Raw genomic sequence first — 15,527 nt, forward strand, 5'->3', positions numbered from 1 at the left:
AGAAAATATCAGAGTCCAGCATTACCACAGTCTTGAGGATGATGAATTATTGGCATTTTATTCTACATTGAAAAGCTTGTTCTTTTATGGAGGGTCATCCCATTCAAGAGATGTACACTACAATGCGGTTTTGCTGTGTAATAATTGTCACAGGCTCCCTCTGTTTTTACTTTATCTTTCAGGTTTTTCTTTTGGTGCACCTACAGCCGTATCAAGTGCTGCCACATCAGCTTTAACTGCACAGAGTCTTCCTTTTGGTGCAAAGCCAGCAGGTGAGCAGAGTCCAATGTAGTGGTCATCTATTAATACAGTGAGAGGAATCTAGGCCTCTGTTGTTAAAGAGCATTTATGTGGAAAAATTCACACTGCAAGAGCTACACTGAGTTTTTGACATTTATGGGAGATAACCAGTTGTCATGGATTGAGGAAAGTCAGAAGCTCATCAGTATCTTAGTATGGATATGGTTAAACTGTGACTTAGTTGGCAAACTGAAACATGTAAGTCATTAATCCAATTACCATGGAGACTAAACGATATTGAAGATGCTGGACTGGAGCAACAAGCAATTTGTTGTCTTCAGTGGAGGAGCATCTTTGAGGATGGTGTGGTGTGGGAGAAATTGTCCAAAACCCATTGCTGCCAGATGGAAGAACTTGGGTGCACAGGAGTGTTTTTTTCATTTTAAATACCAATGTGATGGAAAGGGCTGTTTAAAGTTGCTGATTTGAGGGACCTGTGCTTGCAAGATGTTTTCCAATTGTGTTTCCCACCCTTTGACGTCATGAGCAAAATTGACAGATTAAATAAAACCCTTTGTTGCTACAAGGATGGGGAGACTTGTGAACCGAGTCGCAGAGTAATAAATGGGCTTTTTGTCCCAGCACATGTGACTGTTGAGCTTATTTATACTAAGTCCATTTGCCTGCATTAAGTTTGCATCCTGCCTTTCCTTGCTTATTGGGCTGTCTTTCCAAATGCCTCTTAGAAGTTGTGTTTCTATCTGACTTTACCATCTCTTCTGGCAGCAAATTCCGTTCTGTGTAGTGGAGTACCTTTCCTTGTGCTTTCCATTTAAATCTCCCCCTTTCTCCGAAACCAACTCTATTCAAATTCCTAGACTAGCATTCAGCAGTTAGTGCGACTTCATTTGGGTGTTTGTAGTTACGGATTCAAGCAACAATAAATATATGAGTTAGGCAGGGGTTTTTATAACCAATAACACGTTTATTAAACACTGAAAAACAAACCCCCCCAAAAGTAAACAAATCACTAACGTAACCGGAAATCAGCTGCTGTGCGGCAGCTCAAACAGTTCTTAAAGCAATGAAGCTTAAACAGTTCTTAAAGCGATGTTGCGAAAACAGTTCTTCAAAGTAGTATTGCAAAAGTTCAAAATGCTCACAGTCCATTTAAGAGAGATACTTTTTAAGACGATTCAAATTCTCTTTCACGTCATCTTGCTTCAGTTCCAAATCGAACTTTTCCCACGAAGAATTTAGGAAGAACGAAACGGCTTAAAGGCACTGACCTTTCCTTTACAAAACTGTTCCCAATCCTTTCTGCTATTCACATGGATTAACACGAGAACAGTCAACAAATTCCTTCCGAATAAGGATCAAACAAGGTCGAACCTGTTGCATCGTCGAAATCGATTCTCCTTGATCTTTTAACTCCCGAACTCCGATCTTCACTCTCCACTGATTCTCAACTAGCAGTGTTATAAAGAAACTGCTGGCAATGACCTTTTAAACCTTAGGCATTAGATAAAACTTCCATCTTTCAACTAAACTGCGTCATAACATTAAATCACGCAGTGGAATGAAGTCAACATGGCAAATCCAGCCATGAACTGCCCCTCCTCACAGGGAGGGGTCCTCCTTTTTATACCCTGTTAAAAAAAACCTGTCACATGACCTCTACTGGCGGGAAAATGACGTCACTCCACCATCACAAGACCATTACCTCAAGTCCAGTATAGCTTCAACCCCAGTCACGTGACAAGGGTACCACTGTCACGTGTCACGGGTACGTAACAGTAGTGGATACTTGGTCTAGCCCAAAATCAAATTTAACCGTGGGCCGTAGGTTTTCGCAAGTTTTAAGTGTTTCCTGATCCTCAACTGGGTCACCCCTCATCCTTGTGCCCTTGAGTCGAAATTCAGGAATATACTTTCATTTGCCTGGGTTTTAAGCAAAGGAATTTCTCCTTTACTTTTCTCTGCCCCTTTATCTCTTCCTTGAAGACACTTTTTTAAAAAAAGATAGAGTATGATAACAGGCTCTTCTGTGTTGACCAATTAACCTACTAACCCATTCATCTTTGGAAAGTGGGAGGAAGCTAGAGCACCCTGAAGAAATTCATGTGATTGTGGGAAGAACGTACAAACTCCTTATATACCTCAGTGGAATTGAATGTGGGTCCCTGCCGCTCTAATAGCATTACACTAACCACTACAGTACCATGCTATTTGAAATCTATTTTTAGTTTGCTGTTGTTTACCTGAACTAGTGGCTTATTAAGTGTTCTTTTCAAATCTCATTATTGCTCTTGGGGGACACCTGGGTTATGCTGTTTTAAAACTAGATATAAACATAAGACTGCTTTTGTTGGTAGGAAAACCCCTGTGGTGAATGATGAACTGATGGAAATCAAAATTATATCTTGATCTCAAGGTGTGGTTTAACCAGTACATATCAATGATTATTGCTTAAGTTCGTTCATTATGTGCCATGTCGCAAGATGTAGACAATCATGATCATTCCATGACTATGATTGTTCTTGGCACATTTTTTCACAGAGGTGGTTTGCTATTACTACATTCTGGGCAGTGACTTTACAAGACGGGTGTCCCCAGCCATTATCAATACTCTTTAGAGCTTGTCTGTTTGGCGTCAGTGGTCACGTAACCAGGACTTGTGATATGCACTGGCTGCTCCTATGGTTTACATGACCCTGACTGGGGTGGTGGTGGGCTAAGCAGGTACTATACCTTACCCAGGGGTGATCTGCAGGTTAGCAGAGGAAAGGAGCGTCTTGTATCTGCTTTGGTAGACACATATCTCCAGCCTGCCATCCTCACCACTTAAACCTGACATTAAATTTTGGGTAATTTTAAAATCAGGACTTAGTCACCTTACTGCAACATTTATTTCCTCCTCAACTGCTGTCTCCCATCCTAGTGATTGACTTATAATTTGCCTATCTCACATCAAAACCCACTGATATGACCAACAAAATGTACTCTCTTGTGCCTTCTAATTAACATTTTGGTATGATAACTTTCAAGAGGTCTTTCTGGTATTGATGTGCATCTTTGGTATTCTTGTAGGTTTTGCTCCTAGAGTACATTCGCAGATGCTAACTCACCATTTGGTGTAGGCGGGTTATGTGACAAAAATGCTGGAAAAACTCAGCAATTCTGAAATAACTTTGGAAATTTGAAACAGTCAATGATTGGGTCTGTGACCCTTGGTCAGGACTGGGAAAGTGAAAGATGCAACTCGGTTTTCAGTAGGAGGGAAGATTGGGGTGGTAGGGAGAGGCATGTAGAATATTCTGTGATAGAATGAGCTAAATGGCTTTATGGAGGCAGAGTGTTTCTATTTGCTAACCACCTTTACACTGTGCAAAGTGAAGCTTTAATAAAGAATGCTTGTTTTTGTTTTGGTCAGGAAAGCAGTCAAAATTCGATATGAGTCTTGAACAGTAGTTTGTCCAAATACATTATTGTTCTTGTGTCAAGCTTTTAGGGTTCTTTTGATTATGCCCTATTTTTAGCATTTGGATTTAACTGAGTGTGGTACTACTTGCCAACGAGTTTCTTTATATAGCCTTGTCCTATCTCCATATTTCTCTTGAATTATAGAATCGAACAGCATGGAGTGAGACCATTCAGCCCTTCTTGTCCGTGTTGACCATGATGCCTGCCTACACTAATCTCAATTGCCTGCATTCAGCCTGTAACCCTATACTTATTTCTTATCAAAGTACTTGTCCAAGTACCTCTTAAACTTTGTAATTGTATCTGCCTCTATAACTTTGTTCTAGATAACCACCACCCTCAGTTTGGAAAAACTTACCCATTAGATTTCCTTTTTAAATTTCTCCCCTCTAGTTCTAGACTCCCTTGCCCTGAGAAAATTGTTCGTATATCCTCTGTATGCTCCTCATAATTTTATAAACCTTCCCTTTCTAATCTCTGTTTATAAGCAAAGTGCTCGATTCCATACAACTTCCTGGTGAATCTCTTTGGCATAACATTATTACTATCACTGTGTTCCTATAGTGTGCTAACTCAGGCTGTACATAATGCTTTAAATATTCTAATTTTCATATTATATGCAAACTAATGAATCCGGCCACCTGTAATCTTATCTAAGACATTTACATTCAGTCAGTGAAACACCCATCTACCACTAACCTCTGCTTTCTCTCACTGAGCCACTTTTGGACCCAGTTTGCCAACCAGTTTTGGATCCCTTGTGTCTTAACCTTCTTGATCGGCACACTGGGCCTTGTCAAAGCCTTAGTAAAATCCAAGTAAGCCATCTCAGTGCATTTGCAGCAGTGGTTTATGTTTATGGATAATATTTCCAAGCATTATTCAACCCTTGGTATGAGTGAAACAATACCCTTAAACAGCAGTATCTTCTAGTCCAAGCTTGCCTAGTGTTCATTCTGGGAAACATTTGCCTCTGAATTTCACAAAGATTGAAAATTCTGTCCCTGTAGGTTTGACCACAGGATCTTCAACTTGTTCATCTTCAGCAGGGCCATCTCTGTTTGCTTCAGTGGTGAGCTCAGAACCTTCCACCTCTACTGTGACTAGTGGATTTACATGTGAGTCAACAGTGGTATGTTTGTAATAGTAGCAATTACAAAATCTTACATTTATAAATACTGTTCTTCAGTTGCTTACCTGGGTGAAAATACTGATTTATTTCAGTAATCTGTAGTCAGTATGTCTTGATCTTTTGCTTATCTTGTTTCATGACCCTGGAGGCTGGGTGCATCAAATTACTCTTTTCCAAGGTTGCGCTCAGAGCAGAGCACATTTTGAATTCTCTTGAATAGTTTGTGACCTGAAAATTGGGCTCTACACACTTCCGTTTTGTTTCTGCTGTCTTTTTTGTCTCATGACCATCTGGGGAAGACTTAATTTTCGGGTTGTATACTGCATACGTACTTTAATAATAAATATACTTTGAACAATGAGTTTACTTACATATGGTCATTCTGCAGAATGACTTGACACTTGATTTGGTTCCAATAATGGAGAAACTGCAAATACATGCAGGCCCTGACTTTTTTTTTTAAGGGATTTGAGGTACAGTGCAGATTTATTTTCACTTGTATAAATGTGTATGGAATTCTCGTTGCTGCATAAGATTTATTAGGCCTTTCTTTGTGCTTAGTGATACTCAGGTTCCAGTTTCGTTAGCACATAATTGCCTGAGACAGATACTTTGTCCATGGTCCAAGGGGGTTAACACAAAAGTGAGATAATGACTTCTCTATATAATTATTTGCATGGAATTGTTTTGAGGGCTAATGGGACATTGCTGAATATAGCATCTTCATTAGGTTTTTCCTTGTATAATTCAGTAATGAACATCCCCATTAGGTGATATTCGCTTACAGTCTAGCGAAGTCCTTACTCTTTATTTAAATTGTGATGTATCTATTCTGGGTTTGTTGGATGTTTACCTTAACTGGACTACCACACAAAACTTGATCAAAAGCCATGCTTAAGTCTGTTAAAATCATGTTTACCACCCTGTCTTCATCAATTTTCTTAGTTACTTCCTCAAAAAAAATCTTAATTAGATTTGAAGCAGTATGCACAAAGCCACGATTTTCCAAGCAAACATTAATTCCGTCCTTTAGAAATTTTTCCAATAATTATTGAACACTTATTAATACGTTTGATGTAAGATGGTTAGAGTCTGGGGCATGCCATTTGTAAAAGTGGTGGAGGCATTTAAGAAACACCATGACAAATAATTGAATCCCCAATGCACAGAAGGCTAGTAATGCAGATAAATAGGATTACCGTAGCTGGGTACAATGTATATGATGAAGGGTCTCGGCCCGAGATGTTGGCTACTCTTTTCTCACGGATGCTGCCTGACCTGAGTTCTTCCAGCATTGTGTATGTATGTGACAGATGCTGCTTAACATGCTGAGTATTTTCAACATTCTGTTTTAAGATGAAGCTGACAGATAGTATATAGCCCATTTTACACCCTGCATGATAATAGTAATTAAGTAAACTAGCTGCAGGTTCATAACAATGAGAACTGAAATTTGTTGTGAATCTATACATCTTCAGCGTCTGTATCAACCCAGTACTTCTTCCTAACCCAGTTCTATATGTGTTTAGTGACCAGCAATGCTACTTCAGTTCCAGCTGCCTCGACATCTTCTACTCCATTTGGGTTTAAGCCAACAGGTACAGCCTTGCCTCTGACTACAGCTACAACCTTGGGTATGTACAGATACTGTTAATGGATGTATGTTTGCAAACTACTCCTTCTGTAGTGTATTGTTCAAAGACAAGCTGGCTCATGGCTCATTTTTTTCATCATTTGCCAGATTTTGTACATTCAGTTTCTTTTCAGACTTCGCTGGTTTGGTGTTGCATCTGGTGGTTCCATTGCCTCTTAGTACCGGACACTTGGGTTTGAACCTAACCTCCAATGTAGTCTATGTGGAGCTTGCACATTCACTCTGTGACCATGTTGATTTCCTCTTAAATCCCAAGATGTGTGGTCTGGTATATTAATCAGCCACTATGAATTATTATTCCTAGTGTGTGGGGTGAGCAGAAGGAATTGGATAGGGAATGGGGAAGTTAATATGGGATGGAAGACTAAAGGGTGATTCGTGCAGGGTTTGGTGTGAATGGGCATTAGATGGTCAGTGCCGACTTGGTGGATTGATGGCCCTGTTTCCATGCTTTGTCTATGATCCTCTAATTTGAGATGATTAAAGTCCAGTCAAAATATTTACTTATTTATTGAGGTACTGCGCAGAATCGGCCTTTCCAGCCCAGTAATACCCCAATCTAACCCTAGCCTAATCACAGGACAATTTACAGTAACCAATTAACCTATCGGTCTTTGGACTGTGAGAGAAACCTGGAGCACCCAAAGGAAACCCACGTGGTCACGGTGACAACGTGCAAACTCTTTGCAGACGGAATTGGGAATTGAACTTGGGTTACAGGTACTGGAAGTTTTGTGCTAACCACTACGCCACCGTGCACTGTAAATACTGTGGGTTAATCTGCCACTCTAGGAACTGAGCATCTAGAGGATCAGATAAGGTGGACAAGTGCATTAAGGAAACTGATATCCACTGCAGCCTCAGAATGCACACTACTGTCATCAACTTTAATAAGCACACTAAGTGACTTTTATTCAGTGTAGTTGTTCTGTACTCTAGCATTCTTGTTGAGATACTTGGGTGAGATTGGGCTTTCTGTCCTTGTGAATCCCTGACAGTGCTGTTCTGGGCCCTCTTCACTGCCTCTGGAAGTCCAGGATACTTTACAGTCAATGAAATGAAACTGAAACATGGCTGTTGAAATGTAGGAAACTATTTGTAGGTGTGTCAAATAACATGTAACGAGTACCCAGAGTTTCACTATCACATTCAGGTAATCTCAGTGATTGAAAAATAAAAATTAAGATGGTGAGAGTAAACTCCACTAGTCTGCAAAATAGTGCCAAGTTATTTCAGAGTAAAGTGCTTCAGCATCACTAAGAATACAGCAGTCTCTGCGCACTGTGTAGGAATGCTTTTGAACTTGGTGATGGAGTGCTACCAGATAGAAGCCCCTTGATGCATGTGGATTACTTATGATAGTTAGATTACTTCCTTTATATTTGAATATGACACGTTGATGTTTCCTCTCTACTTTTAAGAACTACGCTCAGTGGCCACTTTACACCTGCTCGTTAATGCAAGTATCTAATCACCCAGTCATGTGGCAGCAACACAGTGCATAAAAGCATGCAGATAAGGCCAAGACATTCAGTTATTGTTCAGACCAAACATCAGAATGGGGAAGAAATGTCTGAATGACTTTGTCCATGGAATAGTGCCAGACACGATGGCTTGAGTATCTCAGAAGCTACTGATGTTTTTATTTCATGCACTGTGTTCTCTGGAGTTTATAGAGAATGGTGTGAAATACAAAAAAAAAATCCAATGAGTGGCAGTTCTGTGCTGTTACTTTGAGAGGTCAGAGGAGAATGGCTAAACTGGTTCAAGCTGACAAGAAGGCGCCAGTAACTCAAATAACTACATGTTTCAACAGTGGTGTACAGAAGAGCATCTGCAAGTACACAACACGTTGAACCTTGAAGTGAATGGGCTGCAGCAGCAGACCACACTGGGTTGGTTAAAGGGTATACCTAATAAATTGGTCACTGAGTGTATGTTTTGGTAATTGCTGACTAATACTCATTATGAGGTCAGATAGATTTTGTCACTTTAAAGTTGAGGGAGGCTTGAACGAGATGGTCATGAGGTAGTAATGGACCTTGTTCACATGTATGTAGGGCCTGGCATGTTTTTGGATGGTGTTGCTAAGGAGTGACCTGTATATGAGAAATGGAAGTAACCAAGAGAGAGATCCCAGGGCATCAGAAGTATTTAATTGGTGAAGGGAGAGACCATTGTGGATCATTCTCTGTATAACAACCTCATTGTCAAGAGTGGAACCAGGCAAGTAATGTTAAGCTAAGTAATAATGGAGAAGTGTTGGGAAGAAGATGGTGTGGTCAACAGTACTAAAGTCCCATGGACAGTTGAAGATCTGCAGATTGAATTAGTTTCCCTTTCCCACGGATTGGGAATCTCAGTTGTGATTGCAAGAAGTTTAGAAATGCTATTGTCTCTAGAACTCCGTTTTATGTAGTTATAAAAATGTTCAGATAGAAAAGTGGAGCTCCAGGGAGGGTGAGCATTGCTTTAAGAGGTGACGGCAATTAATAGATTTTAAAGAGTGTTACTTTAAGTAAGTAAGTAGAACAGGCAAAACTAACATCCAGAACTTTTTTTAAATCTGTATTATAATCTTGGGTCACTGGGTATGGACACAATTTTGAAATTTATTGAAAGCATGCAACCTGGAAATGTAATTTCCCACATGAAAGATGGTCACTGGCTTTAGGAGGACATCAGTTGGCAGATTCATTGGTGTTCAATATAAGAGATAATGCTTTTTGTTAAAAAATGAAGAGAAGTTGATGGGACTAGGCAGAGTAAATGGTTCAGGATGGACCAAAGGGCTTGTTTCTGTGCTGTACTTTTCTATGACTCTGTGCTCTAATATAAGCCAGTTTTTACTTTTCCAAAAGTGGTATGAACACCAAGATCTGTGGTAGTTTGCAGAAATCCTTGGAAGTGGCAACTGGAATTAAACTATAAGTTGACAAAGGTTATAGGATCTCAGTTTTTGTAATTTGGGATTTTTCTTCATGTGTTTGCAAATTGAAAGCTATTCAAGGATTTCCATTAGCTTAAGAGTTGACATGTAGGAGCTTAGAAATAAAGTTATTACCTCTGGTTGTAGGAAACCTTAAAAACAACACATGGTTAGGATTTGAAGTGCCCAGCTTGGTAGTTTCATTACAAGCTAAGGGTGGTTTTAAGTGATCAAGTATTGAGAATAAGTGTCATATGGTTAAGAAGGCATACAGTGCATTGGTATTCATCAATCGTGGGATTGAGTTTAAGAGCCGAGTTGTAATGTTGCAGCTATATAGGACCCTGGTCAGACCCCACTTGGAGTACTGTGCTCAATTCTGATCGCCTCACTACAGGAAGGACGTGGAAACCATAAGGGGTGCAGAGGAGGTTTACAAGGATGTTGCCTGGATTGGGGAGCATGTCTTATGAGATAACCTAGAGTGAACTCGGCCTTTTTTCCTTGGAATGACGGAGGATGAGAGGTGACCTGATGGAGGTGTATAAGATAATGAGAGGCATTGATCATGTGGATAGTCAGAGGCTTTTCCCCAGGGTTGAAATGGCTAGTACGAGAGGGCATAGTTTTAAGGTGCTTGGAAGTAGGTACAGAGGAAATGTCAGGGGTAAGTTTTTTTACACAGAGTGGTGAGTGTGTGAAATGGGCTGCTGGCGGCAGTGGTGGAAGCGGATACGATAGGGTCTTTTAAGAGACTCCTGGATGGCTACATGCAGCTTAAGAAAAATAGAGGGCTATGGGTAGAGCCTAGGTAGTTCTAAGGTAGGGACATGGTCGACACAGCTTTGTGGATGGAAGGGCCTGTATTGTGCTGTAGGTTTTCTATGTTTCTACGGCACTGTGATCTTGTTGGTCAGTAGAGTGATGGCTTCAATTGGATAATGGTGTTCATTTTCAGACCATATCAAATAGAATGATTACACTATTTGATGGTGCTACTATATTGTTTTTTTTAATATGGGGACCAAAACTACCTCACTTAGTGTACCTGCACCACTTCTTGTAACTTTAATATTGGAAAACACATCCATTGTCAACTCACACATTGCCTGTGCAAGAATTCTACCTTTGTCTCAAGATGGAGTATTTTAGTTGTCCTGTATTTCTTGATTATGTATGTGTATACTCTTGTGACTAAAGTTTTAACACCTGGGTTTTGTTTTGTAGCTTCTAGCACCCCTGCTGCTGCTGCTGCTGCTGCGACAACCACTGGATTTTCATTGGGCCTGAAGACACCAGTAAGTTTCTCTATGACACCAGGTCCATCTGGGACAACTGCAAGTGTGAGTAGTACTGCAACAGTTAGCACCACAACTTTTTGCACCACTGCAACTACCAGTGCATCCACCAGCAGTGCTGCTGTTACAACCAGGTAAGAGAAACTGCTCCTCGATATTTTTTTTTCCTTAGTCTATACAGGAGTTTAAAATCTGAGGTTGCTTCCAAATGTTGGAGGCTCTTGGGACACTCACTTCAATGTAAATTGAAATGGAAAAGCAAAATTTTAAAAACCTGTGATTGTAAAGTCTGATTTATATGAACATAAAGTGCTGGAACTGCTTGGCAGATTAGATGGCATCTGTGGACGGGGAAACAGGATTAATACTCTTCAGAATCTTTTGAAGAAAAATGTGAGGGGGAACTCAAAATCAAATGTAATATTTCTGCCATATGTTGTTTTGAATACATACAGTTCTTTGGAATACATAATAGTAGCTATAAATTACAATAGGAAGTATATATTAAAACTCTTAAATTTGTCCAAAAAGTTTTTAAAACCGAAACCCAAATTGAATAAATATCAGAAAGAATTCATAAAAATTGCATTGGCAGTAGCCAATAAGGCTATTGCAGTTACTTGGAAATCGGATTCATACTTAAGTATAGATCGTTGGAAGAATGAAATTTCCAGCTGTATTCCACTTGAAAAAATTACTTATAATTTAAGAGATAAATATGAAACATTTCTGAAAATTTGGTGCCCTTATTGTTGAAATTTTTCGAGGATGTAACCAGGAAGTTAGACGGGGGAGATCCAGTGGATGTAGTGTGCCTCGATTTTCAGAAGGCATTTGATAAGGTCCCACATAGAAGATTGGTGGGTAAAATCAAAGCTCAGGGCATCGGGTGGAAGGCATTGATATGGATAGAGAACTGGTTGGCAGATAGAAAGCAAAGGGTAGCGGTGAATGGGTGTTTCTCGGAATGGCAGGTGGTGACTAGTGGGGTGCCACAGGGCTCGGTATTGGGACCACAGATGTTTACCATTTACGTTAACGATTTGGATGAAGGCATAGAAAATAACATCAGCAAATTTGCTGATGATACTAAGCTGGGTGGCAGTGTGACATGTGATGAGGATGTTAGGAGAATTCAGGGTGACTTGGATAGGCTGGGTGAGTGGGCAGATACTTGGCAGATGGCGTTTAATGTGAATAAGTGTGAGGTTATCCACTTTGGGAGTAAGAACAGGAAGGCAGATTATTATCTGAACGGTGTAGAGTTGGGTAAGGGAGAAATACAAAGAGATCTCGGAGTCCTTGTTCATCAGTCACTGAAGGTGAATGAGCAAGTGCAGCAGGCAGTGAAGAAGGCTAATGGAATGTTGGCCTTTGTTACAAAGGGAATTGAGTACAAGAGCAAGGAAGTCCTCTTGCATTTGTACAGAGCCCTGGTGAGACCACACCTGGAGTATTGTGTACAATTTTGGTCTCCAGGGTTAAGGAAGGACATCCTGGCTGTAGAGGAAGTGCAGCGTAGATTCATGAGGTTAATTCCTGGGATGTCTGGACTGTCTTACGCAGAGAGGTTAGAGAGACTGGGCTTGTACACGCTGGAATTAAGGAGATTGAGAGGGGATCTGATTGAAACATATAAGATTATTAAGGGATTGGACAAGATAGAGGCAGGAAATATGTTCCAGATGCTGGGAGAGTCCAGTACCAGAGGGCATGGTTTGAGAATAAGGGGTAGGTCATTTAGGACAGAGTTAAGGAAAAACTTCTACTCCCAGAGAGTTGTGGGGGTCTGGAATGCACTGCCTTGGAAGGTAGTGGCCAATTCGCTGGATGCTTTCAAGAAGGAGCTAGATAGGTATCTTATGGATAGGGGAATCAAGGGATATGAGGACAAGACAGGAACCGGGTATTGATAGTAATTGATCAGCCATGATCTCAAAATGGCGGTGCAGGCTCGAAGGGCCGAATGGTCTACTTCTGCACCTATTGTGTATTGTCTATAAAAGACAGGATTAAATATATAGGTGCTCCGAAGATAAAATAATTGGTTATTTGGGGAAAGAAATAAATATATATACTAAAGTTATTATGAACTCCATGGAGCATGTGGGGATCTTCCGATATCCAGGCATTCTTTCTTTCTTTCTTTCTTTTTTTTTCTCTTTCTTTTTCTTTCCTTCTATAGGGATATGTTAGGGGGGAAGGGGGAAGGGTTGATAACTTTTTTTTTCTTCTGTAATCATTTGAAAACTCAATTAAAAAAAAGTATATATTAAAACAATTAAATTAGTAGTGCAAAAAAGAGAGGAAAAGTAGTGAGGTAGTTCACATGGATTCATTGTCCATTCGGAAATCTGATGGCGGAGGAGAAGTTGTTCCTGAATCATTTAGTGTGGAATTGTGAGTAAGGACTTTTCCAGATCCCACAAAAACACAGGTTGACATAGCTACACATTTGATTTGGAGGGAGTGAATTGGATTAAAGAAGTTGTTCATCAAGTGAACAAGTACATTCATATGGGGTATGGTGCAGGAAAGAATAAAGGGCTCTTAGACCATTCTGGTATAGGATGGAGATGTCCAGAAATTGCCCATCTCTGATGAGTATAAGCAAGTTGGGGCCTAGAAACTGCAGAAGGTATTATAGTCTAAATGGGATGATCAAACAAGGGAAGAAAGAATACAATCAAATATGAGTTTTTTTGGGATAAGAACAAACTGGAATAAATCTACTAGGGCTTCTTGTCGATTGGTGAGGTGGTAGAAGCAGGTCCTGTGAGCTTGGGAGATCAAGGCTGGAGGTTGTAGGTGAAGGTCTTCAGGGTTAAATGATCACTGCCTGAGGGACAGTGATCTGATGTTCATTTGTGGTGTATTGGTCCAGTGTTGGATATCAGGTACTTTCAGAGAGCTGGCTTTCAGCCTTTGATAGCCAGTCTGTTCAACAAATAACAACACTATCTGATGAATGGCAATGCTGCCGTTGGTACTTGATGAGGGGAGTGCTGCGTGACTGGTATGAGGTTGACTTATGGAAGTTTTGCCTGAGCTGTCAATTTATGTGCCTTGTTCCTTGTGTTCGCAGTGCCTCTCCAGTTATGTCGTATGCTCAGCTGGAAAGTCTGATCAACAAGTGGAGTGTGGAGCTGGAGGAACAGGAGAAACAATTCCTACACCAGGCCACACAAGTCAATGCTTGGGATCGAATGCTGATTGAAAATGGAGAAAAGGTGAGCAAAGTGCAGTCTATCCAGTTGCACAAAGTAGAATGTGTATTAGTGGTTCAGGAAACATCCTGGTAAATCTCCTCTCCAGCACAGTCACATCCTTCCTAAAATGTTGTGACAAGAACTGCACAATACTCCAGATGTAACCAAACAAATGTTTTATAAAGCTGTAACATGATGTCCCATCGCTTATATTCTGTGCCACCGCTGATAAAGACAAATATCTGGCCTTTTTCACTACCATATCCAATTGTGCTGCCTCGTCATCTTCCTTCTTCCCCATTGTCACAATTCCTTAAATGATTTATGGATTTGGAGCTTTTGCGAGTAACAGTAGTTAATGAATAGAAACTACCATGATTATTCTGCAATAGCAGTGTGCCTTCCATCTTTTTAGATTTTCAAAAGGCATTTGACAAGGTGCTGCATGGGAGGCTGATGCATAAATGAAGAGCCTGAGGCATTGTAGGAACTGTGATTAGATTGAGAACTGACAGACTAGATGCTATATTATCTAAATGAGTAGATACTGTAAATGCATGAAGTTCAGAGGGTCTAAGTGCTCAAGTGCATGAATCATAAGCCATTAACTGGCAGGTCCAAAAAGTGCTTACGTCAAAAGACATTTTGGTCTTTATTGCAAAGGGGTTGGAGTTTAAGATTAAAGAGGCTTTGTTACCATTCTTAAAGATGTTGGTGAGGACACATCAGACTCTGGTTTAATATCACTGAAATTTGTTGTCTTTGCATCAGCAGTACAATGCAATACATAGCAATAAAGAAAAAAACTGAATGAAAATAAGCGTGTGTATAAACTATATATATAATATAGTTAAATAGGTAGTGCAAAAATAGAAACAAGAAGATGGTGAGGCATTGTTCATTGATTCAATGTCCATTCAGAAATCGGATGGCGGGGGGAAGAAGCTATTCCTGAATTGATGAGCATCATTCCTTGAATATGTCTTGGATACGACAGAGGCTAGTGCCTATTTTGGAGCTGCCTAAGTTTATAACTCTCTACAGCTTATTTCAATCCTGTGCAGTTACTACCCCCCCACCCCCCCAATATCAGACGGTGATGCAACCAGTTAGAATACTCTCCACAGTACATCTACAGAAACTTGTGAGTGTTGTTGGTGACATACCAAAACTCCTCAGATTCCTAGTGAAATATAGTCGCTGGCTTTGCCTTCTTTGTAGCTGCATCAATATGTCGGGTCCAGGTTAGAACCTCAGAGGTAGTGACACTGTGTGTGTTCCCTTGTCTTACCCTTTCTGAAGTCCAGAATCACTACTTTGGTTTTACTGACGTTGACTGCAAGGTTGTTGCAGTGATACCACTCAGCTAGCTGATGTATCTCACTCCTGTATGTCCTGTCATCACTATATGAAATTCTGTCAACAATAGTTGTATCGTCAGCAAATTTATAGATAGCATCTGTAATACTGTGTCCAGTTTTGGTCTCCTGTCAACAAAGAAATATAGTAATATTGGAGACAGTCCAAAGGAGATCCATCAGGCTAATTCATGGGATGAGAGGGTTGTCCTATCAAGATAGGC

At 40.3% G+C, this 15,527-nt stretch overlaps 1 protein-coding gene across 2 annotated transcripts in view; it reads left to right on the forward strand.

Annotated features, from left to right (window-relative positions):
• nup62l (nucleoporin 62 like) overlaps positions 1–15,527 on the forward strand; it is a 32,779-nt gene that overhangs the window by 7,341 nt on the left and 9,911 nt on the right. For both annotated transcript variants that reach the window (XM_073058479.1, XM_073058480.1), the window contains 5 exons: positions 183–272; positions 4,734–4,841; positions 6,385–6,489; positions 10,666–10,870; positions 13,822–13,966. In XM_073058479.1, the coding sequence (XP_072914580.1) occupies positions 183–272; positions 4,734–4,841; positions 6,385–6,489; positions 10,666–10,870; positions 13,822–13,966 (653 nt within the window). The remainder of the gene's footprint in view (positions 1–182; positions 273–4,733; positions 4,842–6,384; positions 6,490–10,665; positions 10,871–13,821; positions 13,967–15,527) is intronic.

Source organism: Hemitrygon akajei, chromosome 10 (genome assembly GCF_048418815.1).
Source record: "Hemitrygon akajei chromosome 10, sHemAka1.3, whole genome shotgun sequence".
Taxonomy (NCBI): Eukaryota; Metazoa; Chordata; class Chondrichthyes; order Myliobatiformes; family Dasyatidae; genus Hemitrygon; species Hemitrygon akajei.